The 26,553-nt window shown below is 43.9% G+C and overlaps 1 protein-coding gene across 1 annotated transcript in view; it reads right to left on the bottom strand.

Moving 5' to 3' along the window:
* map3k5 (mitogen-activated protein kinase kinase kinase 5) overlaps positions 1 to 26,243 on the bottom strand; it is a 65,932-nt gene extending 39,689 nt beyond the window's left edge. Inside the window, exons 1-4 of the mRNA XM_079996630.1 lie at positions 25,488 to 26,243; positions 13,649 to 13,788; positions 8,880 to 8,903; positions 2,493 to 2,686 (exon numbers count right to left, since the gene is read on the bottom strand). Coding sequence (XP_079852756.1) covers positions 2,493 to 2,686; positions 8,880 to 8,903; positions 13,649 to 13,788; positions 25,488 to 25,863 — 734 coding nt within the window. The 5' untranslated portion in view covers positions 25,864 to 26,243. The remainder of the gene's footprint in view (positions 1 to 2,492; positions 2,687 to 8,879; positions 8,904 to 13,648; positions 13,789 to 25,487) is intronic.
* Between the last annotated feature and the right edge of the window lie 310 nt (positions 26,244 to 26,553).

Raw genomic sequence — 26,553 nt, 5'->3', positions numbered from 1 at the left:
ACATATAGTGACAATTTGTAAGATGATTTTCAGCTCTTTTTATTTTTCTTTCCAATTTAGTTATCCTTAACATTACAGGGAGTCTCATAAGCAGCATATATACTGTATAAAGATTTATATCTAGTTAGATCGAAAGATAAGCTACTGTAGATGGTGTCATAGACTACTCTGAAATAATGACACCTTTGCCATATAAGAAAATCCCTTTTTGGCAAAAAAGGACAATGCCATGACAGGTATACTCTTACCGGCCAAAAGACATGTTACTGCACATCCACTCATCCACACGGATACAGATAATGTTTCCGAGAGACAGAAGCTGCTTTTCAAGAACTCTTACAAAAATCTGACTCACTCTTCCCGGATCTGATATTGAAGTATTTCACCGCACCAGTGACTAAGGCGATTTTAAGTGAGTGTTTTAAAAGCACTGGAACTCACCACGCAAGTCAAAGTGCCACGGACTCACGCAGCGGATATTCATAGTCACGAGCGCGTACATTAAATAACGAGCTGGGTGGGTAAGAAGGGTGAAGTATGGAATAAAATCACATGACTTTTTATATATCCGCCAGTTCCCAGTTTGTGTTATGCCAGTAAAAAAAACCAAAAAAACAAAAGCTTTCATTATTCACATATGTTTGTTTTATTTGATAGAACAACAAGCTATAAAAGGGCATTTACCCTTTTATAGCTCGAGTTAATTGGTTTGGCTGCGAATATCAGCGCCTTGTCTGTGTTAAGCCGCGCTCACACCGCGGAGAAGTGAGATCGCTGCAGGGATCGCACCTTTAAAATTGTTAAATTATGGGCTGTGTATTGTGTGCTGTGAGAGCTTGCAAGGTGGCGTGAAAAGTCCTCTTAAAAAAAAAAAATCATAATAATAATGGAAATGAGCTCTTGTGTCGCAAGGTCAAAAGTGCAAGCCTGCACCAACTCATCTCACTCATCAGTTAGAATGGCAGCTCCAGCAGAACAAGTTTCACTCGGCGAGTGACTGGAGAGTGTTCGGAGGGATGAAAGGTTTGACTTGTTTTTGACGAGCCGCTCGGTAAAAGGAGTCCTTTTCCATTTTCCCGACTCGTTGCTCATTTGAGTCACGTGGTGCGACGCACGGTCGACGGCAGGTGGTCCTGGGTTGAGAATGGAATTCTCGCAAGGAACCTTGAATTCGGTCAAATCAATTCATTCCGGTTGAACGAGAAGACAAAGTCGGTCACGCGGCGTTATGAATTGTGTCGAGCGCCCTGGCCTTTAATTTTGTCCTCAGCAATTATTTTCAGTTTGTGATTTGGAAGATTCACTGACTCGCCCGATCTTTTGCCGGAGTGGCCCCCGACTCCCGAGTCCCTTCAAAGATGTGTCCTGTGCGAAGGAGTCACAATTCTTGCGTCACTAGGCCATAATAGTTCTACATGTTTCTGACTGTTTTAGTGGTTAAGAGGATAAAACACCGGTAAGGACACTGTATACCAACACCGGCTGATGAATAATCTTGCATTATTTTAACCCCCCCCCCTGAAAAATGAATTCAATCGAGTGCCTTGTGTAACCGGCTCAAACTGATTCAACGGCAGGTTTTTATTTTTATTGATATAAAATCCGGTTGATATGAAAGCAGAATAATAAAGACAAAGAAAATAAAGAGAGAGGAAAAACTTGATTTGATTCAAACACATGTGAATAGTGTGTATGAATCCACACCTCATCAGTCATTTGGATGTTTCGATTCATTAATAGAGAATGTTTTTTGTTGGTTTTCGACTGTAGGAGCAGGGCGTGCTTTCACATTTACAGTAAGAGGTGCAGAGGTGAGCTCCCTACCCACTTCCTGCGGGGAGGTTAGCATTTTTTATATTTCTTTGCCCTTTTGCTCAAAATGTCACCAGGTTACTTGAAATGCCACAGATACCTCAATATCCGAAAGGCACAATGAATAAAAAAACGTTGACGAAAACAATTCCCCCCAGAAATTTTAACTTTTTATGACATGTTTTTTTTTTACAACAATGTAAAACACCGAAAATAGAAACAAATGTTCGGTCTTAAAACAGTATTTTACTGTATCATTTATGAATATTATTCTGACTTTTCGTGCATAATACTGCTGCTGCATAGCCTTATGTGTGTTCTTTTTTAAATAATGTCAATGTACAGTACAGTAGTTTGGCAAAACGTCAGTGAGCAAATGGTGATCGCTTGAGACGGCAATGGAAGGGACAAGCGCCTCTTTTAATTGGAGTTTTAGTAGAGTTTTTGTATGACATTTAGTCATACAATGGTCTGGAACCATGTCAAAAAACCACGATCGGATTTTTGCGGTGTTGGGTTTCCATTACGGTTCATTGCGAACCTATCCTATTCAAAAGGGCCAATCTGCATTGATGCACAAGGTCAAAACGCTTTATAACGCCTCTCATCGCTAACACCACTAACAAAACGAACCATTGTCATTCCCCGAACAAAAGGCCTTGTTGTCTTGCTGTACTCACTGGGAGTTGGCCTGCGGCACCTTGAGCAGCTGGACGAAGCGGTCCAGCAGCGGCAGGCAGATGGGGCCCAGCAGCGCCTCGAAGCTGGGCTGCATCAGCTCCGTCAGGCCCTTCATCAGGCTGCCGTCGCAGCAGTACACCTTGTTGTGCGCCGTCACCATGTACGGGATGAAGGTGTAGTTCGCCGAGCACGTCTGTGAAAGGAGAGGATCGGTAACACAGGCGGCAAGTAAATATGGAGATATAAGACATTACAACAACATCAGAGTGCCATACACCGCAGGTATGAAATACCGCTCCCATCTGACAACGCTCGTCCGAGGATCTGACCACAAAATTTCCTTTGTGGTCAGTAGCTTTATTTTCAACTTGTTCTGTACAGCTGTATAGTGTTATCCATACACTGTAAAAATGTGATGTATACATGAAGCATGAGTCGGATATCATTGAATTTATTCTGCTGATGCAGGGCTTGACGATCAGCTAACCTGACAACCGCATTTGGAATGCTGACCAACACTAATGAACATCGTAACGTACAGTATTATCACAGTTAACTGTCACAATTATCACATAATCGCAATTTGTGTGAGCATGTTCAAGCACAACCAAATGTTTCCATCCAAATTTAAGGGGGTCTTTAAAGCCAATGTTCAAAATGTCACGATAAATAGCACGTGAATTATGGATCTATCAGTTGGGTCGGTGAAACTAACTGTCGAAATAAATGTTATGCTCCAATGTTCAATGCCATAGTCACAAGTGGCTCTGTATTCTCCCACAACTATTCGATTATACTAGCATAGTTGAATAAAATGAAAAGAAATACAAAATAAAAAAATCAAAGCAAATCAATTGTTGACCGCAATTATTTGTATCTATTATACACAATGTGTTCACCACATGTTGTCACATGAATGTGCGTGGCAGCTTAATACTGCATTTCGTGGAGGAACTACATTTTGGAGGAAGTCTGCACTGTTTCCCCTTTTGAAAGTCAGACACAGGAAGTGACATAAGGCTGGGGTTCTGATCCACCGCCACAATGGTGTTTACGCGCCAGTGCTTTCAATGAACTACGAAAAAAAACGAAACAAAAGCACCCATCAAAACAAACTAGGTGACGTCCAGGGGAGCTCTCGGTCTGTCGCTGCGGCTTCAGGATGACTACTGTTTGGACGGCGGACCCGGCGACATCGTGGTCCTGAAAATTATTTCATAGAAGTTCCCACTTAAGCTTTTTTTTTTTCCCCCTTTTGTTTTAACAATCGGAAATGATTATCAGAATATACATTATTACTCAGACTGGACTGAGTCAATTTTTGGGTTTGGCTCAATGTCAGCACCCTAAAAACTGGTCTTGTGAAAAAATTTCTCTTTCAAAAAAAAGAGACAAACAATCAAATAAAAATTGGTTAATGCCACATTTGCCGACAAAAGTCATGTGTGTTTATATTCCACCGGCGATGGTCCTTAGTGTTGATCACTGCGGTTCACCGCCGCTGAATAAATAGATGAACGTGCGTGCCTGCTGAATTTCGGTTGCATTGAGATGTCGGTCAGGAAATCCGGTATTAGTAAAAAAAAAAAGACAATCAAGATCTGTCAAGAGCAGAACTGTTCTCAGAGCGTAAGATCTGCGCTCCCGTCCAATATCCCACTGCACTCCGCGCCTTTCAGCTGCTTGTTTGAGGAAACGCTGCCGCAGCAGCCACCGCCACTCTCTCTGGCGAGAGAAAGCAGAAGAAAAAAGAACGGAATAAAAAGAGAGGAGATGAGGCAACGTCAGCCTTCACTAGACGGGGACTTTCTCCCCCCGTGACCCCACCCGACCTCCACCGGCAAAACGTTTTCACTTCCCACTTTCCCCCCTCGTTTCCCTTCCGAGTTAAAAAATGTTTCTTTCGTGACACGGTGGGGACCGGTGATGCAACACGGCAGATAATCACCAACACGAGGCTACTATCTGGTGTCACCAAGGAAAAAGCGAAAGTGAAATTAAAGTGAAAGCCATTAAAAAATAAATAAATAAATATTAAAACAGCTTTTGAAACCAAGTTTGTTCGTCTTTAAGTTGCAAACGGGAAGCATGAGTGTGACAAGTGAGGGATGATGTGCAACCAGCAGAGGGTTATTGCAAATTAACCACATTTCAGAGTAGGGCTGGGCGATTACGGCCAAAATGATGGTCACAATTATTTTGCTCAAAATTGTGATCACGAAGATTTATCACCATTATTCAGCCATTTTGGGGAACACAATTATTTTATTGCACTTTTAAAATGCACAGGCGACTGCCTTCACAATAATTATGTATTTTATAAACCTATAAATAAATAAACACAAATGTACAAACCTCTCAATCAAAATAGGACTTTCTTCACACTGATTCGGCTAAATTACATTTTACAAAATAAATAACATGTTATTAAAAAGAATGCCACTACATGGCACCAATGAAAAAGAGTTATCCCAAACAAGAAGATCAGTAACATTACACCTGCAGGTTTTTGCAAGGAAAAAAAGAACAGCCGACCCCACCCCCTAAGGATTTCCTTACAATTAGAGATTTTCATTCAACACTTCAAATCAAAATAACTAATGTGCAACAGTTATTTTAAGTTTTATATTTATATAAGACTGATCATTCGTAAAACAGGCAAATGTAGAGCAGTGACGTAAATGCGCAAATGGAGACTCCGATACGCATCTCTGCTCCGCTGCGCATGCCTGTGTGTGTGTGTGTGTGTGTGTGTGTGTGTATGTGTGTGTGTGAGTGTGTCTGCAACGGGCTCCCACTGACGCACGGATTATTTCCTTTGCCACATAGATAATTGCGATCAGACGCAAAACAAGGGGCAAATTGCACACAGCTGCAAAACTTTATGGGTGTGTTTTCGCTGGCATCTCATTTATGCAATATAATTTGTGAATTGCACGCTGAGACGGCGTGGATAGCGGACGAAATGGAAAAAAAAAACGTATCCGGCCCCGATAAATTTATTGTGGAGGCCAATATCGACATCACGATTACAGTAATATGAAAAAAATAAATTAATAAAAACATACTACACAATTAATCGTATATACGATTAATTGTGCAGCCCTACTTCAGAGTATGTTTGTTTTTTTCCCCCCCGATAATGACCAGCTGGCTGCACAATCATTGACTTATTACACGGCGAATTATGAAATAAAACAATAAACTGAGACGAATATTGATTTGATATTATTTTGTAACTAGCATGCCTTGCGTGATAGCGTGCCCCAAGACTGCAAATCTTCAGCTGTTTAGCTGCCGCTAAGAAAAATAGCCCACAACAACACTAACACTCCAACCATGCATCACGCTATTTGCCCTCCCTATGACTCCCCAATTACTGTCATTCATGTAAAATTGGACATATCCACATATGTCAAGTATTCCATTGTACTTTCTATGTAGCGTCACCACTAGCTACTGTTAGCAATAGCATGTAGGCTGCGGGAAAACAAGGGACGCGAATCCAGGCAGGGTCATTAAGAATAGACATTATTCAGAAATAACTGACCACTGATTGCAACCACTGACCAATCAGAATCGAGTGTTCACGGAGCCGTTTAATAAAGTTTTGTCTCACTGGGTGGAGCGGGCCAGCTTGGAGAACTGTACAACTTTATGCCACGTAGTGTTTTAACAAGAGCTTGACATTTTTAACTTTTGACGCAACAATTATATATTTTAGCGACCAAAGGGGGTGGGCCCAGGCCTTTTGGTTATGTCGATGCAAAGGACTATGGGTCCGGAGGTGTTACGCCTCACCATTGTGTTTTATTATGCGTTTTAAATCGCTGGGGCTATTCTGCTGGTGTTGGGCTGTGACCCAGACTGCGCTGACTGTTGTGGTTGATCAGGACAGGGCCGTGACGTTGACGGACGTAGCCGGTCACGGCCTCAGGGGATCTGCGTGTGATTGTTGTCTGTGAAAATAAATGGAAGCTGCCCCTGCCGGTCGGGCGGCGTATGGGACGCAGGCGGCTGCTTATAAAAACAACGCTCTGTCTGAACTGAATTCATTCGCTTCGCGGCGCAACCTCGCCATATTATTTTTCCATGAAAAAGGTACAGTATGCAGGGAGCCCCTAAAGAAAAAAAACAACAAAAAAAACATTATATGGGTAAAGGAAAAAAAAAAAAACAGGAGGCCTTTCCAAGTGTGCAGAAACCCCCCCCCCCCCCCCCCCCCCAAAAATAAAAAACCTTCGCCATTTCATTCGGTGTCGGATCCTGTGTCGCCGCGAGGATCACACGACTGATGAATGGAACTTGTCGCAGTCCAATGCGCATTCCACCGGCGAGCGAGGCTCAAACCCCTCAGCCGTCTCGGCAGATTCGCTGAGAGAGCGGAGAGAGACGCATGACAGGACTTGCCGGTGAGAGAGAGAGAGAGAGCGAGAGAGAGAGAGAGAGAGAGAGAGAGAGAGAGAGAGGGAGAGAGAGAGAGAGAGTGCGAGCCGGGGAGTTCTGCTACGGTATGAGCTAAATAACAGGGAAGCAGAACAAAGAGAGACCAAAGGTGGGCGTGTGGGAAGCAGGACGTCAATGACCGATGACCGTATTGAGGAAGTTGTCCGCTACGGGAACCGCGCCCGAGCTCCGTGGTGCCGCGAACGCTCGCCGCGTGCGAGAGAGAGAGAGAGAGAGAGAGAGAGAGAGAGAGAGAGAGAGAGAGAGAGAGAGAGCGTGGCAGACCAGCGTGAACTCCCTCACTCTCGTGCTGCGAGCGTTAATCAGCTCCGCTCGCACGGGCGCCGGCTTCTCCAGAGGACCTCATACCGGCGCCGATTAGTCGCTGGGCCCGGATCCAGCACCCCCCCCCCCCCCCCCCCCCGCCAAAACACCCCCATCTGCCCTCCTGCATCTGAACTCAGGCCGGAAAATGAGCATGTTGCTTCCAGCCTCCTCCCACACCTCTGTCCATTGTTGTAGAGCTCACTCTGCTTACTTCAGCAGTTTTTGTCTTTTTTGACTTCACAGTCAAACAGCTTTTTAAATTTCTTTTAAAACTTATTTGAGTCACTTGGTTGAAGTCACTTCACCTCGGCTTGCTACCCTTAATCTGCACTCAAAACTGGCGCGGAGGGTATTTGAGAGAGCCTTGCAGTGCCAACATGACACTTAGCACTGGCAAATAAAACTTTGTACCTCGGGTCGTGTGTGCAAACATTTAGGAGGATATTCTGATAAACACGGAGGCAGACCTCAGCTCAGGACTGGATACTTGAATCCAGATGCACGGGGGATGGGCTCCCCCTGCGCCCGGCGTCACAATGTGTCTGATCTTGCTTTTCCCGCTCGATACGCAAATCGCCGCGTTCGTCACTTCTGTGATGTTTCTGCAGCGCTCACTCAAAATCAAAAAACACCAGGTCCAATTTGGCTGGGGGCTAGCCAAGCTGGCTCGCTCCAAATGTTGTAAAGTCATTTTGTTTCACTGCTCTGCTTTTGGACATCTTTTCATCCATTTTAACAGATGGAGGAATAATTTGGCTGAACTAGTATGCAAAACTTTAGCAGCGGCAGGAATGTAATGGAGCAGTCACCACAGTATGTCTGTCTGTCTGTGTGTCTGTGTGTGTATGTGTGTGTGTGTGTGTGTGTGATGCACAATATACATAGATATACTACATGTATATATACTGTATATAGTATTTATATAAAATGTCTATTTATACTCTCTGTACATAATCCCCCTATACTCCTGACAAACCTGTATTTACAACCTTACACTGTTGTACATAATACATCTCTTTTGCCTACATAACTGCACAGAAACACTGTACTCAAATAGCACTTTGGTATTTAAATGCTTCTTTTGCACTTCAGGTTAGACGTCAACTGCATTTCATTGGTTCTGTAGCTGTACTCTGCTAGTGACAATAACCCAGGAGGATTATCCCATATTGCACCCCTCTCACTTTTCTGCACGTCTAACATTATTTACCGTGCCCTATTTAGAACGCCGCCGCCACTGACTTTATCAAAGAGCTTATTTGCGTTGTATGTTTACTTTTTTCATTTTTTAAAATCGAGTCATTATTCCTTTCATTTCTCTCTCTGAAAAATGAGACTGGTTTCATCCAAGGATTCGCTGTATTTACACAGGGGAAGAAACTTTACTTTTGGTGGAGAAAGTCTCTGGGCAACACAGCAATATTTATACTGTAGAGACTGCAACAACCCCAAGGCGCTCAAAAACGGTTAGAGAAAAAAAAACGAAAACTGACAGACCAGGTGTTTGGGCTGTCTGAAGGGCGTAGACGGGAAGCTGACTTTGCGCTGCACATGTGTAGGGGGGTGTGAAGATAGACAGAGGTGGAGGAAACAAGATGTCTTCTGGTACTTACAGTGTTCTTCTGGCAGATGATTTCCTGGTTAGAAAAAAAAAAAAAAAAAAAGGAGAGAAAAAGACCAGAATGAGGATAATCTCGATCATTTCTGAGCAATATCGTACATCTTTATAGACAAAAATTCAACATACAGTATGACAACTCAACCAGGCGCCTTAATTAAAACGGAGTTGATTATTTAGTCTGTTTTACATGACCCAACATTATCACTGTCAATGTGTGAAAAATGGGTTTGTGTTCACGTCGATACTTGTGGACCGTCCACGTTGACGGTGCGACCTTTCAGACAAACTATGGATGGATGTGCAGCCCGGCCAAAACTGAAAGGTCAATCCCGTAAAAATGACACAAATTCACTGTTTTGAGGTGGGTGTGATACTGAGAAGTAGAAATCGAAACCTGAGCAAAGACCAACTGCAGTACGTGGTAAAGCAGACAGTCATCCAAAGCTGCTTGGGCGTTGAGTGGGGGGCAGACGAGCCCGCCCGACCCGTGAACCCTAACATCATCAACGCTCCCTCAAAATAAAGAAGTAGAAACCGCTGCTGTGGAAACAGTTTACATTTGCACCAAGAGCGAGAATGACAGAGCTGGTGTGAGAGGAATGTGGGCTGTAGAATGTGGCAACGCGTTAATGGTTTTCGCCGTGTTGCAGCAAGGCTTCCCAAGAAAGAAGCTCCGTGTTCTGCCGCTGTTAAGGTTGGGCGATCGTTTCTATTCTCATATCGTTCTCCTCAAGATCGCAGGAGGGGTGGGTGGATGGATGCTCAGGCCTTGTTATTGATTTTGTCTTGTCAACTCCCATTGAACACCAGCTTCGAGGGGGCACAGAGGCGGAGGAAGAGAGAGGTAGAACCATGTCAGTTTTAGTGTGATCATCCACTAACTGGGGATGGGGGGGAAAGGAGCACGGGATCTTGCGGAGGAGCGTGGAAACACACACACACACACACACACACACACACACACACACACACACACACACACACACACACACACACACACACACACACACACACACACACACACACACACACACACACACACACACACACACACACCCTGAGAAGCCTTCATAGATTGAGGGTGTCTTTTTTTGGTGTGTGTGTGTGTGTGGGGGGGGGGGGGGTTAAGAATATTTTATTGACCATCCCACGGCATTGACGTGCCTTATGGATTCTGAGCCCCTGAGAACGAGTATCTTCTCTACCGTAGACTGCGCCACAGCGTCGCATCTCGGGGAGTGTTCTACCTTAATAATAACATTTACATGACTTTATTACCTTAATAATAACATTTACTACTACTACTTCTACTACTACTTAGTACTCGTAGTTGTGGTATATCTATTTGTTTTTATTAATTATAATAATTTATTCTCTGTGTAGCATTTTTTTTTAATCATTATTGATGTTTGAATTAAATTTGGATTAAAGATTTTGAATAATCATCTTGAGCATGGCTCATCGTCTGACGGAGCTTTGAAACAATCTAACCTGGGGTTTTCACACAAGTAAATGTAGTTCTCTGAGGTTCTCAAAACATGTTTTTGTGGTTTTTGCTGAAATACCACTTATGCATTCTACCCATTCTAACATACCTCTATACCAGGGGTTCTCAAACTTTTTGGCTTGCCACCCCTAAAAAAAAGTCTAAAACAGTACACAGCATAGTTGTTGTATGCTGTACTTAACAGCATAGTTATAGTACACGTACATGTATGTGTAGTTGGCACCCCAAGTGACTGGAATTTGTAAAAAATGACTGCCATTCGTGCGACATTTGTGCTGTAAAAATTAGAATTCGTGCAGCTATGGTTTTTGATATTCTGTATCAAACATTATAGTTCATGAGTTATGTAACTTTCCACCCTATCATCATCCATATCGCTCAATGGGGGATCAAACTTCCGGCGTGGCATTTGAGCATGGCTTCCGAGTTTCATTGTATTTACTCCGTAACTTTCATTGAATTCACCCTATCAGAAATAAGCAATCCAGTTGCTGAATCTTCACTCATTAGATCTACGAGGCCTCACTTAAAAGTTTGTTACAACTTTCGTTGCCATGTCCCAAGCATGTGGGGGCCACGGACACCGCACCGCGGCGCACTGGGACTCTCCCGCGGCGGACGCGGGGATTTTTTGTTTCATGTAAACATCGGACGATAAAATAAAATAAAATAAATAAATGTGTGTACATCCTGTACAATAAAAATACAGTATTTTATTGGTTTTGTTAGGAGAAACGCACAGAGCGCCGCAGCCTACAGTCAACAATCTACAATATACCACATCTTTTTTTTTTTAAGAAACCCAGTAGAATTAATTTTTAAATATTACATTTCCATCATCTGCAGTTTCTTCATGGACAGTTGGTATTAATTCATCTTTCTTTTAATATATTTGTTTGTTGAGTTACCCAGATGGGGGGGTGGTTCTATTTCTACTGAAGCCCAATGTGACATAGGGGTTGGCTGCAAATGTGAATGGGTTGTTTCAGGACATGTTTTCTGAAATAAACAAGTCACAAAAGCTGGCTGGGTTGTCTTTTTCACAGTTTGTGTGTTAGTAGGCCCATCAGAGACCCAAATGTATGTGCACAGGCACTGAAAAAGTGAGTTTTGCATAATAGGTCCCTTTTAAGCTTTCTGCAAGCAACACAGTTAAAGGTACGTGAATAAGCATTTATAAAAGAGTGTGAACATTTTATCAAAAATATTTAAACATGAAAAAAAATCTATTAAATAACAATGTCTCCTCTGTTCAAACAAGGACTCCCTCTTTAAAGTCTGTGTGTCTGTGCTTGGTGCGACAATATCACAGCATCCTGTTCCGTTTTACATTATTATCTTATCTTTAATATCTCCAATATCATCCAAATCATATCCACAATGTTAAGTACTCTTATGGGGCGCAGAGCAAATTAAGGATTTAAAATTCACTTGTCACACTCGTGCTGATTAACTGAGCCCGTTAAATAATGGAGCAGTGGGCGGACATGCTGCTTCACCAGAAACATCTCTAAATGCACAGTAGAACGCAGATTCTCAAAATTTTTTTTTTACAATATCTTAGTTCTGACAGTAAGTTAGTTTAAAAGTTATCGCCTTAATATAGGTGTAGCAAAAAAAACGAATCGCTGATTATCCCTTCTCGTCGATATGTGATCCGATTGCAAATCGGCAAAAGCCTAGCTCCTATGTTACAAGCCCTTTTCTGCCGGCTGGCCAAACGCTGCCTTGTCAAGGAAACCTACAGCAGGCTGCAGAAAGCAGACTGTTCAGACAAAAGCTGGTTTGAAAGCTGTGACACCATTGCCAACCAGAATTTTTTTTTTTTTTTTTTTTTTTTAATCTGTTACCCAGTCAGGATGGAAGTAAACACAATTATTGTTGTATTTCTTGTTCTTGTATGAACACTAAGGAAAAAGACAGCAATTTGCAAAAGCTCTGATTGCCTGTCGACATCAAAACACCATTTTCTACTTATCCCTAGCCCCCGCCCCCCACCAACCTACCCCACCCTCAACGCCCTGATGATATACAACCATTACAATCACTCCCCACTAACAATCATTTTCTCTTACGTATCCGAAGCCATCAAATCCTGCAAATCATTCACCCCTCTCTCCACCTCCAAATTACAGGACTATCAAATCAATCTCCTCTGCAGTGTCTGGCTAAATATAGACTTTTAAATTGTCATCCAATGGAAAACTCCACGGAGAGACTATTTGTTAGGCAGACGAGTATATTAAAGGGGACCTATTATAACCCTTTTTACATGTTAATATAGGTCTCCGAGGACAGAGACCACACTTTTTGTTAAATGTTTTGTTTCTGAAAATGTGACTCAGATTATTTGTGCCATTGTGACATGCCTCTATACCATAGTACTCTCTATACCATATTACTGATTTGACCTCATCAGTACACTTAAATCTGTTTCAGAACAAATTTGAGATGAGAAGTAAGCCATCCAGTTACTGAATCTTCACTCATATTAGCTCCACGAGGCCTAATTTAAAATTTAGTTCCTGTTGCCGTGCTCCAGGCTTACGGGCGACACGGACACCGCACCGCGACGCACCGGGACTCTTGGACGAAGGGATTTTTTATGTCATGTAAACATCTGTAAATAAAATAAAATAAAATAAAATAAATAAATAAATACTTCGAGTGGCCACACCTGTCCTGGGTCTAGGTAATTGGGCCCAGGATTAGTGTGGCTGTATACCTGCTGCTCATTAGACTAATCAATGAGCAGCAGGTAAAACCCCCATCCCCACACACACACAGGAGAGGAGCCCTTGTCATGACATGTTTTCTATCTGCTCCGGGGCTTGTTCCACCTAGCCCACTCACTACAGTAGACTGGTGTGTTTCAACCCCATTGCCTGTGTCTCTGTGTTGGAGGGCCCTGAAAATGCCACTTGGATGGTGTGTTGCACATACATCTACAATAAAAACACTATTTTTAATGGTTTTGTTTGGAGAAACGTACAGCAGATCAGATTGAGAAGGTGAGCATATAAAGAAATCTGTGAGGAGCTGACGTCGTGCAGAGAGTTGAAAAAAACCTTTGAAACAGAGTGTTCAGAACGGTCGTTTTGTTCCGAGCGATTACTTTGGCATTAGATTATCTCATTATTTGACACTTTGGCCACGTCTAATATGAACATCCAACATTGTAACATTATATATATGACAGAAAATAAGGAAAAGCATAATAGGTCCCCTTTAATGCAATAAAAGAAAAAGCTCACCTGCAGGGACTGGAGTGAGTCAAAGTTGGTGTCGCAGTAGAGGATGATGTTGTTGGCCATGCTGAAGCTCTCCCTCACGCCAAGGTGGTAGAAGAGGGAGGGCTGGCGGAAGGCGTCCGTCATCTCCACCACAGCGATGTCTGGTGGACAGAGGCAGGACAAGGGTCAGGTGGTTACCTCCATGTTGTTTACGTCCTTGGATGTTCGCAACCCTACAACGCTGCCACCAACGCTGGCTTGGGGTTAGTGGGCGGCTTGTCTTCTTCACAAACCATCCAGATTGAAGAACCTTATCTTATTGAAGAATGTGAGACTAGACTCATGTAAATACGTCGAAAGTTTTGTTGCAATGCCCACTGCCTGTTTGTTTTACTACTGGACATTTCTCATAGATTCATCATGCCCGGCAGGCATTTTCAGAATAGTATTATCTACAACCTTTATCTCTCTTCATGAGGAATAGAGGGTCACACTGAAATAGCCAACAAGATATTTTATAATAACGTACACATTAAAACACTGGCCCCGCTAGTAAGGTTGGGTCAAAGAATGCACTGCATGACTTTTTCTCTTTTTAATTGATTTTGGGTGTGTATTCACACTTTTGTAGACACGATAGCATCGGGAGGTAGAGGGGGAGATGGATGAGAGACATTCACAGTCATTCATGAAAATCAATGTATCCAGAACAAACGTATCAGGAATTGATCAATGAGTCTAATAGTACAGCAAATGATTGAACTACAGGTCACGCCTTGAAACATTTCTCAGAGTAGATGGATTTAACTCTTCACTCTTTCTGAATACATTGAACACTTGACCAGGTTAAACCCTACAGAGTAGCAGAGTAGCGGCACCAAGCCAGTGAGAAGCATTTGTATACAGTAGTACTTGCTATAACACCAACTATTCCCATGTGTCGAATTACAGAAGGAACTGGATTTCCAGCCAAAGAGTGTTTCCTTTTTTCTGTTTAACAGCGCGCTGGCTTTGTCAGAGGCACTCCTTTCATTAGAATTTAGATGAGGGACAGGAAATAATTGGGGTTGCTGTTGCCGAATCACACCCAAGCATATTAAATATGTGAGTTTAACAATCTTTTGCAACTCACGAATAAAGAGCATTGAGATAAAAATTGTATTTCACACAAGCTGACAAGCTGATATCTTCCTTCATCATCTCTGAAAGGGAAAAGTATCCAAATTAGGGTTGTGACGGCATGAAATGTTTCTTACCGCGGTGAAAAGCAACAAGCAATAACTGCGGTACTGCGGTTTACTGACGGGGATGGCACTTTTTTGTCAGTCAGTGTGCATTACAATAACAGGATAAAACAGATAGAAGCTCACAAAAATGCACAGGGATAACATTTCAATTATAAATTATAAATAAGGGAAATCATAAATATATTTTTATATACACAGCTCTCAGTCTGTCCCGATCGCAGACAGCAATGCCCCGTTATTCACATTGAATAGCCAAATCCGTTTTGATTTTATATATATATATATATATATATATATATATATACATACATACACACATATACTGTATACACACACACACACACACACACACACATACATATACTGTATATACAGACATACACACACACACATGTGCGTTTACTTTGTTGCACAGTGAATGCAACAGTGTGCGAAGTGCGAGAGAGCGCACCTTTGACCAGAATGTCCAGTAATTTCAAAGATGTGATGATAAGAGTGGAAAATAAACCCCCATCATCACCGACGGCATGTCCTCTAGTGCAGAGGTTCCCAACCAGCGGCTTGCAGACCAGACTGTGAGAACATGGGTGGGATTTTTTCAGAGGCGATTTTGCGATCTGCTCCACAGCAGAGCAGCAGCAGGAAAGTGAGTAAATTAAATTAAACTAGAGTTTTTCTTTGCTTTTGTTAGGAGAAAATATCACTCTGATCCTTGCTGCAGGTAGTCATTTTCCTTTTACTACCAGCGTTCCCCTCTGGAAAAAATTGCATCCACTTTTCTGTGCTTATTTTAGTGAGTAACTTAAAAGTAGTGTAATAAGTAACTCATTTTTAATTATTCTAAAGTCTAGTTTTGCTAAAGCTCTTAAATGTTTAGGTGTGTTTAAGAACTGAAAAAAATACATATGTTTTAATCGAAAATCAAAATGAAGATTTGGAGAATCGTGAAGTTCGTAATAATAACGGACACGTCCATCTCAGGGGGTTATTTTCCAATTGGACACCTTGATTGATTGCACTCTTGACAAAAAACATTTATATGTAGTTTTATCTCGTGTTTCTATGGAAATGGCTGTGTAGTTGCACAAAGATGAAAAATAAAAAGACCTTTTGCGAAAAGAGTGCCGTAATGTAGACTGTAGAAATGCCGCGTGGACCCTGTCCACTTGATGTGGCCAGTGGAGCTGCAGCAGGGATCCAATAAGAAGCAGCGACTCAATACCGCGATGATGTCATGTAAACGCTGTATTGCGGTTATCGTCGCAGCCCTGATCGGAATAACCAAGCCAGGTTCGAAATTTACGGACAAACTACGGCTTGCGGTCGTGAGCCGAGAGAGGGCCGCACCTTGATTTCTCATCGCTGTCTATCGAACTATCGAACCCCCTCTCAGCTCCAACCAATGTGTTTAAGAGCACACAGCCTCTCATCCATTCCAAACCGCCGGGCAATCTCTGATATGAGAGGGCAGGAGTATCTCGGGGGGGAAGAGTAGCAAAACAATCAGCCAGACATTGCAAAGTTAATGGGATCATCTAAAGCCAAACAGACAATCTTTATGGGACTGTGAGACGGCGTACAAAGAAATGCAGAACACGAAGCACCCGCAGACACCCACTTGTTTTCACGGGAGCGATTGCTATTGAGTAGGGATGGTCCCTATGTGGGAGGGGACCTTAAAGCATGTCAGTATACTAATTCCACGAAGAACTTAAAGACCTTCTTGATATTTGTCTCAAAGGTCAAAGAAGGCCCCCATGGTGACCAGCAGGGGGGGGATACACCTTAATCCACACACCAAGACTGACCCCATGCCGTGCTGCCCATTTTATATAAATGCTCTACATTTGCGATGACGCAAAACGCAGTTTAGAGGCAATTATCTTGCTCAATAGAATGCATACATGTGATTGACTCAAGCGCACGATATGATCATTTGCTCTGAAACATACTGGGCAAAAAAAAAATAATAATAATAATAATAAAATAAATTGAGATTTTTGAGAGCTAGCAGTGAATGTCCATTTCAAGATGAGACGATACTGCTGAAATGAATCTTAAAAAGATTCTGGAGGAACACAAGGTTTTATACTCGCACAAGTTGAATGTCAACAGTTCTTACATGAATAAACCATTAGCAATCTCATTTCTCCTCTATACAGGAGGCCCCCATCAATATTACATCGGAAAGAGGTCAAAATGCAAACAGGCCATTAGAAGAAGCCGAGGCTCAACACAAACCCAGCTCTACTTTGGACCCGTGTGTTTGTTGAGTAAGGGGCTGTGGTCATACTAATGGTATAGGTGTTGGCTGCTGGAAACTTCAGGTCATGCTTTAGTAGGAGTAGGAGCTGTAAAAAGCATCCGAGCCAACGCAAAATGTTCCCCATAATAGGGCTGGACTAATAGCGGTGTGATTAAGAGATGCAGACATCCTCCAGAGACGTATGGGGGAAAGAAATCATGGCAGGGCACGGCGGCGTCTGATCTCCTGGTGGAGTCGGCGAAAACAATCAGTTTCCATAAATGCTTTTTTTCTTCAGCATCATCTAACCTGCCGTTCCGCATTGTATGCCTTCAGCGTGTGAAGTCTAGACCTATAAATAATGCAGCCACTCATTGCTAAAAACCCCACAACATTTGACATTTTTCCTGGAGCAACCAGCATTTCCTCATCCTAGCGTTAAGAATTCTGTCTCTTGCCGTTAACAGTTGGCACAACTGAAGAGGATCCAGGCAGTCAGCCGTCTGTAACAACGCGAGCAGCATGTGACCTTTAGGTCCCAGGTAAAGAGAACACAAAGAGGGTGGAACAAAGTCAAGTAAGTGACCTACTGAACACTAATAAGAATGTCGTCTGACAGGCCCACTGAAACAATGTGAGGTCGTGACGTAAATGAAGCAGCCCCTGGTTATTCAATTTGTAGCTATCATCTTGATCAGATCAACGGTTTCACTCAAGCCCCGCCCCCCCCCCCCATCTGCAGGACCACAATAAGCTAAATGAAAGAAAATAAGGCCAAAAGCCATCATGACAGGATACATGGCCACTGGCCAAAAGTAAATTGATTCGCTCGCCCACGGCTGAAAGCAGCGGAGGGAGAATTTGTTACAGTTCGGCATTTAAGAGCAACCCACCCACCCCTCTCGGACGGCAATGCTGTGGCTCCTCCGTGGGAACAGGGTGGATACCCAGGAAGCCCTCATCCACTCAGTAGAGCATCGCTGCACCCCGCCCGTCTAGCCTGCCAGCTTGTCCTTAAATATTGTTTCCACTAGTTCCATGTACGCTTTGCCAGCGGAAAAAAACCTAATGGAAGGATCAAAGAGATCTCTGGAGACCGTTCAAGTGCTATGGATTATTACACAGACTCATTGTCTCTCTCCTCCCCCCGAGCCTCACAAAGAGCAGCGTATTCACGTCAGAAACAAAAGGCTGCCTTTCTAATGGCACCGTGCCACCAGAGAAGGTGAGGAGTTAAATAAACATATACCGTTTTTACACCAAAATTAGCGGGTTTAAAAAAACCCCACTAATTGTACCCGCCGTTTTTTTGTAGTGTGTCACATTTGACGTCACGAACACGCCGGAATAGGGGCGTGTCATGGTTCCAGTGTGATTGGGAACAAAACAGTAGAGGAGACAGCAACTTAAACAAATAACGACATAAAACCGTAAAACTTGGAAAAAAGGTATTTCGAGCCGTTCAAAAGAATGAGATCGTTCGTGAACGACCCCACACTACAGTAGAAGCAGCATGAAGTATCCATGCTGCTGGTGCACCGGTCCTTCGTCGGCGGGGAGTGGAGACGCTACCTCCGGCTCGGAGACCGGCTTGGGGCGTGGGGTTCTCCGCTGTGCTTCCCACGGTGCGATCCCCAAACTCACAACATGGTCCCGCATGTGGGAAAAAAAGTCATTAACTTCTGGTTTTGGATTCTAAATTGGATATGAAATGATTGAATGACACATGAATATTCATGTCTTTTTACGTGCCAACGTCCGGAACGCCAACATGCATCGCATTGTGCCGGTAAGGGGGCCAAAACTAGCGGGTCAACCCAGGTGTCCTGTTCACATCGGAGCCGAACGGAGGTGGAGCCGATTAAAACCTGTGTCTATTGCAGGGTCATTTGACCCGGGACTGAAACCCGTGTTTTTCCTTTCCCACTGATGACAAATGCCAGATCTTTGCCAGTGTTACCGGGATTTCGGTGCAGTGGGAAAGGAGGTAATAGACTGGGAACCGTTTTCTTTTTTTTTTTTTTATGTTTGAATATTTGACAGAAATATCTGGCCCTATGCCAAATGAGAAGCCGTGCATGTGAAAATGTCCCAAACCTGAAGTAACTTAGGCAACAGGGTTAGTTTATTGGCTGCCTTCAGGCCGACGGCTCACCAGAGGAGCAGAGGTTTAATTGTGAGGCTCCCAGATGTCAGAACATAGGAACATAAAGACCATGTGAAGTTGGAGAAAGAGCCAACAGTTGTAACTAAGATTTTTGAGTTTTAATCACCTCTATAAACACTGAAAGTGGAGTCCTCCGTATGTTTCCCCTCTCTTATCGCCAAGGGACAAGGAGGGAATGAGGCTAACACCAGCGGAGCAGTGCAGGGGAAGCTTCCCTGGAGCCGGGCCTGCGCTAGTGGAATGGAACGTGGCAGTGGAAGGACTCTACTGTATCCAGCCTCCAATGGAATTCACTTTAAAAAAAATAAAATAAAAAAAGGAAAGGCTGCTTCAAAATTGTAGGATTCCTTCTGCTGCCGCAATTGTCAACATTGGATCGTGACCCGCCCCGTTCCTGGATCCAGCCCACAGCTGAATTAATTCATTTTTATTTTCATTCATAATCACCTTGTTCACCATTTGTACATTTTCCGTGAGGAACAGTGAAGGTGGATAAAAACGCATTCACATGTGAATGAATCATTCTGGGAGTAGTGATGCAAGATTCGCGAACAATTCGTGCGTAGTGAACAAATCTCGTAAACGACTCAGGCGTGAGGAGTCGCTCCAGCAAAAGAGTCGTTCATTCGGAACTCGGTAGCGACCGTGGATTCAACCGCGGATTTGACGTTCGAATCGCGACCGAAAAAGAGCCGCGAGCTGCGAGTCAGGCGCGCAGACGAGCAGAGCCGATGAGTCTTGAATTGAATTCCGAATGAGAAGAGCCCTGAGTGCTCCCTCTCTCCCAAAATAATTCATTTTGAGAGAACTGAGAGCCGAAAACAACTCTTCTGATTCACCCGCGCATTATACCAACTGAACCGGGTGAACAAACAGAGAGAGAAATTGAGCAAATGTTTTTACTGCGTGGCTCGTCGACAATCTCTCAAACAGACAAATTCATATCATTCACTATTCAAGACAACTTTGAGACACTGTCCTCCAAATAATTTTCAAGCCCTTATCAGCAACGCATGTTGACAAAAGCCAGCCTGGAATTAAGCTCCTCTGTAAATTTCTTGCCTCCCTCACTGTATAGCCCCCTCACAAATCCTATGATTGGATGGATAGGTTGATGTTTCATATATTTTAACATCACAGGTCCTGTTCATCATCAATCATTTTGATGGTACACCGACTTGTAATATGGAGAACTTCTGTGTTCAGGTACAAAACCGCAGGAAAAATGTGCTACGCTTTACGGCACTGCCTCACTTCCTTGATGTTTGCCACCGGTAATTACAGTTTTTTATGCCCGGTAAAATATATAGATTTTTTTTAACTTTAAATTATAAACTTTCCGGTCAAAATGTTGGGTAATAACGTAGCCTCTCCTCCTCCCCGACGGCACGGGTGAGCCGATCTGCCAGGTTGAGCACATCTGGTACCTACACCGGTAGCAGGGTGTAGAGTTCAAATTTGTCCGGTAAAATAAATTATTTTCGGACACCGGACCGAGTTTTACGACAGTAAAAAAACAAGTTACATAGTGCTGCTTTAATCTTTAGATAAGTCCAATTCAACACAAAAAAGTAAATTATTGCAACATTAACAAGAAAATGCATTAATTAAAAATAAATAGGCTCTAGTCACGGGTGCCAGACACAGAAAAAACGCTTGATGCACTGTCTCAAGTGTTTTATTACAAGGCGGAGTGGAATGCTAGGAATCTCCCATCTCTGTGGGAATGAACTCTAGATACAGTCCAACCATTTGCGTGAATTTTGAATGTCAGGTTCAGTATCATGTAAATCCAATATCTCTAATGGGGCTAAAGCAACAAATTGGAACAGCAGATAAAATCTTGGCACACGATTACCAAGCGATTGCATTCCAAAATTCCCCATTGGAAGATATGGGAAATGCAAAACACAATGGTTATTCAATGGCTGAGGTGCCCTGCCCAGCAGGCAAATTAATGCACCTTTATTTCTAAACTATGGCTTCAATGTGTAGGAAAGAGACTAGGCCCAGCCCTGAAAACGCTGTGTCACAGGAAATGAGTGATCTGCCAGTAGCACCGGACCCAGGCAGGGTGGTCCTTCGCCTTTCCCTCCACTACTTTTTTGCCTTTTTCAGACACTGAGATACAGTATTTCACAAACCGCGGTGCCATGGCCCCCTGAGGGGGGAAAGCGCTGGGAACAGAATGTGAATTCATCCGAGGCTGACAAGCACAACAGTGAGAAACTCGACGCTGCCGTGTGAGTGGCCCAAACTTGCCTGCTTTCTATTTACTTCCTGCTGGGTTTCTGGGTTAAACCGGAGTGCTTCAACACAACTGGGATTTGTTTTGGTCTTGTTTTGTAAGGGCTGGGAGACAAGTGAACATGGTTTCACCACTAATCCAAATTCCTTGATATGGTAACACGGGCACAATATACAGAGAGCAAAAAGGAGCAAAAAGCAAAGAACGACACGTGCTGCATCCAAATGAGATTACCAGAATGCTATTTAGTACACTGCATTAGTGTTTAATACGTCTGAAACCTCAAATAGAATGAGAAGTGCCAGGGGTGACATAGTACTTCAGGTGAAATATCGTAGTATGCAAGTACGTGTAAGCGTATCCCACAATGCAAGACGCTGGTAAACGTTTCTATTCAGTGTTATCATCAATGTGCTGAAAGGAAGTTGTCTGGCAGTATATCTGAAAAGCCATCGTTCTTTTTACTCATACTAGTGCCCGTTCAAAATATGCCTGTTGGGAGAAAGTGGTGGCGACTAGCGGTGAAAAACACCAGGGAAATACACTCTCTCACGGGGAGAAAAAGATAATAATAATAATAAATAATAGATAGATAATAATATATTTTAAAAAACCCACATAAGTCACGCTTTTTGATTAACTCTCTGTACGCTTGTTATTCAGAGTTTAATAATACACATGTGGCGTGTCCGCACCAAACATGCCTGTACGGAACGGGCCAATTGCTTTCACGACAAAACCCCCAACCCCCCTGCTGGCTCGCTCTTTCCCACGGGAAGCCCCGTCCCCCGCTGACTCGCTGTTCAAGTTCAAGTTCAAGTTCAAGTTCAAGAGATTATTTGTCACAAATAAATATAAATAATATATATATATTCACGCCTCACATGTCCAAGCTGCACCTAATTCTACACAGCATGTCCTTGGTTCCCCAGCAATACACCCGCCAAGAGTGAGGTAGATCGAACTGTTAATAACACATAATGGAAGGACATACATAGCATACAGTACATACAGAGATTCCTTACTTTATAGTTAGATGCTAAAGTATGCTGCACGAAAGGACGAGCATGTAGTATTTAATCTGCTATTTTGGACCTGGGGCTAGTGTGTTTGGGGGTCCCCGGCACAAGCTATTCACCTTGGTGTTGGGGATATTTTCATCTGAGATTGTTCTTTGTCGGCTTGCATATATTAAACTGCCCTACTTTAGTATGTCTACAGTGGTGGAGTCCCACTGATACCAGTGGGGGAGATGGAGCCACTGATTGGCCCCCAGCAGCTGCTGCAGGACACCGATATCAAGCTTCATCACTGAGCTTAGCCCAGTCAATCTTTCCTCCACCCGCTGGCTACCTCATGGAAGGAAAAAGAAAAAAAAAAAAGGCCAAATCCCTGGGATACAAGCTGCCAACTTGGGCTGCCATTCACCTGCGCTGACATACTGATAACACATGAAAGAGAGACTTGTTCGACCGCCACTCCAGTACAAGCAGTTCTCTCAAGCGCACTGAAGATATTTACCCTGGTGTGACGCCATGAGCAGATTTGATGTACGAGAGCATACCATAGGTCTCTCATTTTGGGAAAGTGTTTTAAGCATGCATTCACTTATCGGTCTTATGTCGTAAAAATAAACGCTGTGATCCGTGGTGCAAAGGAACGCTGACATCACCGCGCTCGGTCTGTGGAACACGAGCAGATAAGAGTTCATGAATGAGCGTGATAACTTTCTCATTGTGACGTTACATCGGCGGCTTTCATTGACTAAGCTGCAGGGTAAATATAGATTTCTCTTCAAAAGTTGAACATGCAAAAAAAAAAAAAAAAAAAAAGACGCAGGACGCAGACTGGGCTTTTGATGGCAAGGCCCTCGCTCTGCTCCCTTCCACACAATGTACCTGACCTTCTTCTCCCGCGAAGTAAAGGCAGCTTCTCAACAGACGCTGGTATGTAGCATGTGGCCTAATTACCTCTTCCCTTATGCACTCTGACCTCTGATCGGTGGCCAAGCAGGCAAAGTAAACAAGGCGAGGGATAAACCACTCAGTGGCGAGGCCGGCCAGACTGCGAATGTAAAGCAAGTGGAATGGGAGGATCTTCCACTGCACAATCCTCAATCTGGCACTCACAACAACAACACACTGCTCAATGTTGACACTGTGGACAGTGGGCCCTCTGTGTCTGCGTCTTCCCTGTACTTATTTTTTTTTTTTTCTTCAACGTCTGTGCAGAAAATATGCCAAGCCAAAAGAAAACGGCTTACGTCCCAAAAAGTAACAAAGCGACAAGAGGGGAAATTCATGGAGTCAGGTTTGAGCAATCCGTAAAAGTTCCAGTAACCTCATGTGTTATTGTGCGGGGATGTTGAGCGATGAACTCATATGAGGAATATTTGAGCTGACAAGAAGGGAAATGTTTGATTTAATTAGGTGATGACCTACATGAGTATTAGGTGCGACAACTCAACTGAGGCTTCGAAGAAACAGCTTAAATTACAGGTTAATGACAGTGGGTGAGTGTCGGTGTGAAGATGGAAAACCAGTGAGTGTCACGATTCTCCCACTTCCTAAAAGCCTTCCCTGTGTGTCGTAGCTCAAGATCCTGCTCTAGAACTGTTATGCCGAGCATGTGGATCTGGCAACCCAGCCTTTCCCAAATAAGGATGGCATACATATGCCTGTGATGGGGCACAATGTTTAAAATGACTGGCATCTGGCCTCCATCTCTGATCATCTCTCTTAATACATTTAAACATGTCGACGGAGAAAAAGGCCTCCCATGAATTCATGGGAAAATTCCACAACAGGTCCCAAGGAAGACACAGAAAGATTTTGTTGAATGCCTTGATGTTGAGACACACTTGGCCGACCCTTACGGCAGGCAATTTATCTTGGTTTTGGCAATAATCCATGAAAAACGTTTTTAAAACAAAGTATTTGGATACATACAAGAGGAAGGATTATAGGATCGGAATAATAAGGATCGGAAAGAGCAGAAGGGAAGTTGCTTTTAATCAAACGGTTCATGTTCAGTTCCTCTGCCTCGCAGATTCCAATGGAAAGTCCTGCCTCATGCACTGATCTCAGACCATAACACTTCAGCACCCTTCTTGTGGACAGGGGGGGCACACAGTTTAGAGGAGGAATCTGGGGGGGTATATAACAATGATGCACAGTGGTGGATAATTAACCCCCACAACCATGAAGGCTGGTTTGCATGATGATCCCCACGCTGAATTAGGAAGGCTGCAGCTCCATCCCTGACATGCAATGTGTCATCATGCCACCTTAGCGAAGTAGTGATGGAAACCATAGCAACTAGCAGAGGCAACGGTTTCTAAGTAAGAAGAGGGTGACGCAACCACGCTGTGACCTCTTGACCTGCGTGCTAACATGGGTTTTATTTTCACTCTTGGACTTCACAGTTCTCTCTACTCCGGAAGTAATATTGCTGAAATGTAAGCATATTGTGGGCTGTTAACGTAGCAATCTGTAAGATTATTTTGTTTAAAAAAAAAAATCACATATTTGACACTTTGTTTAGCTGGGACTGTAGAACAAACAGCCATTCAATGTATTTAGGTTGTGTATGTGCTCCTCTATATGGTGTTTCCATTGTTGGTGGCAGGGTCCGCCTTTTCTGATAGTTATGCAAAGATTGGGCATGTGAAAGAATGAAAGGAAGCATCTGGGAGTTTGACGAACCGGCGTTGCTAGTTGTGGTTATTCAACTGTTGATATGGGTGAACATTAACAAAAAAAAGAACAGTGCCCTAGAATGGAAAAAAAAAATCAAATGAGAAATTGAAAAAAACTCAATCACTCAATCAATCAGCACAGTTTGGAGAAAATAAATTGACTGGTCTGAGGGCTTGACCCCGACCTCGTTTTTAGTGGAATTGCGGGGATTGAAGTGCAATCCTCTCGACCTCATGGACCGCCACTTTAACTCACCTGCATTGTAAAAGCGATCGAGCACCACAGTTTCTCCGAAGTCCAGTTTTCCGAAGTGCACCGTTTCCAACTTGCTGCCTACCGCGTCGCAGGCGTCCCTCAGACTCTGCAGGGCCATGTTCTCCGCGCCGCTGTGCTGCTGGAGCTCACCGTTGATCACGTAGGCCACAGTCACCTGACGGCTCTTGCCCGGCTTCCCCGCGGACAGGAGCCCGGGACAGTTGACTGCACCGGGGCCGACGGCCGCGTCCTGCCAGAAAGTCCCCGCGGGCACGACGTGTGGACTGGGCTCGGCGGAGCCGCCGTGCAAAGCGGTGCCCCGATCCGGGGCAAAGGAAGGCACCGACAGACATATCTCGTCCAGCTCCTGACTCATGGTTGCAGCGATTAAAGTGCCAGACAGCGTGTTCTGCTAGAATATCCCCACAGCAGCTGGTGCCAAAGGCTCCATCTGAAGCCCGCGCTACGCATGGTCACCCCGACGCATTCTGCACGATCGTGCACCAAAACACAGGCTCACTGGCACGCTGGCTGTGTAGTCAAACACAAGTAAACAAAGGTGTAGGTGCACCTTTCAAAGGTGCATGCTCGGTTTCGGTCCAGATGCAACGCCTGCAAGGCAGGCTCGGCGCTCCGCGGGGCAGGGTCGAGTGCTCCGCTTTATGCTCTGGTGGACACGACGTGTACACGCACGGTTTCCAGGAAAGGGCGCAGTTGAAGAGGCAGAAGAATCCGCCGCATTCCTTCCCAGCGACAGCACATATTTCCCAAAAGTTGAGCAGGAAGGAATGTTTCAAAAGTCCGCTTCGGCAGGAGCGGCGGAATAGGAAACGCCACAGGGTGCGTGCGTGCGTGCGTGTCGCAGCGCTGCGGCCGTGCAGCTGCAACGTTGTAAACGTTGAAAATAATCAACTGTTAAAGGTTTTCCTACGCGGGTCGCGTGTGTGGCGCCTGAGCCTCAACCCTGCCCCGGTTTCCAATGTTATCTTTCCTGTCCAGACTACACACACTGGGCGGAGACATGCCCATGTTTGGAACATCGCGCCGCTCGGTATCAGAGTCCCTT

This window comes from Zeus faber (assembly GCF_960531495.2).
Source record: "Zeus faber genome assembly, chromosome: 2".
Classification (NCBI taxonomy): Eukaryota; Metazoa; Chordata; class Actinopteri; order Zeiformes; family Zeidae; genus Zeus; species Zeus faber.
This window is presented reverse-complemented; position numbering and strand designations above follow the sequence as displayed.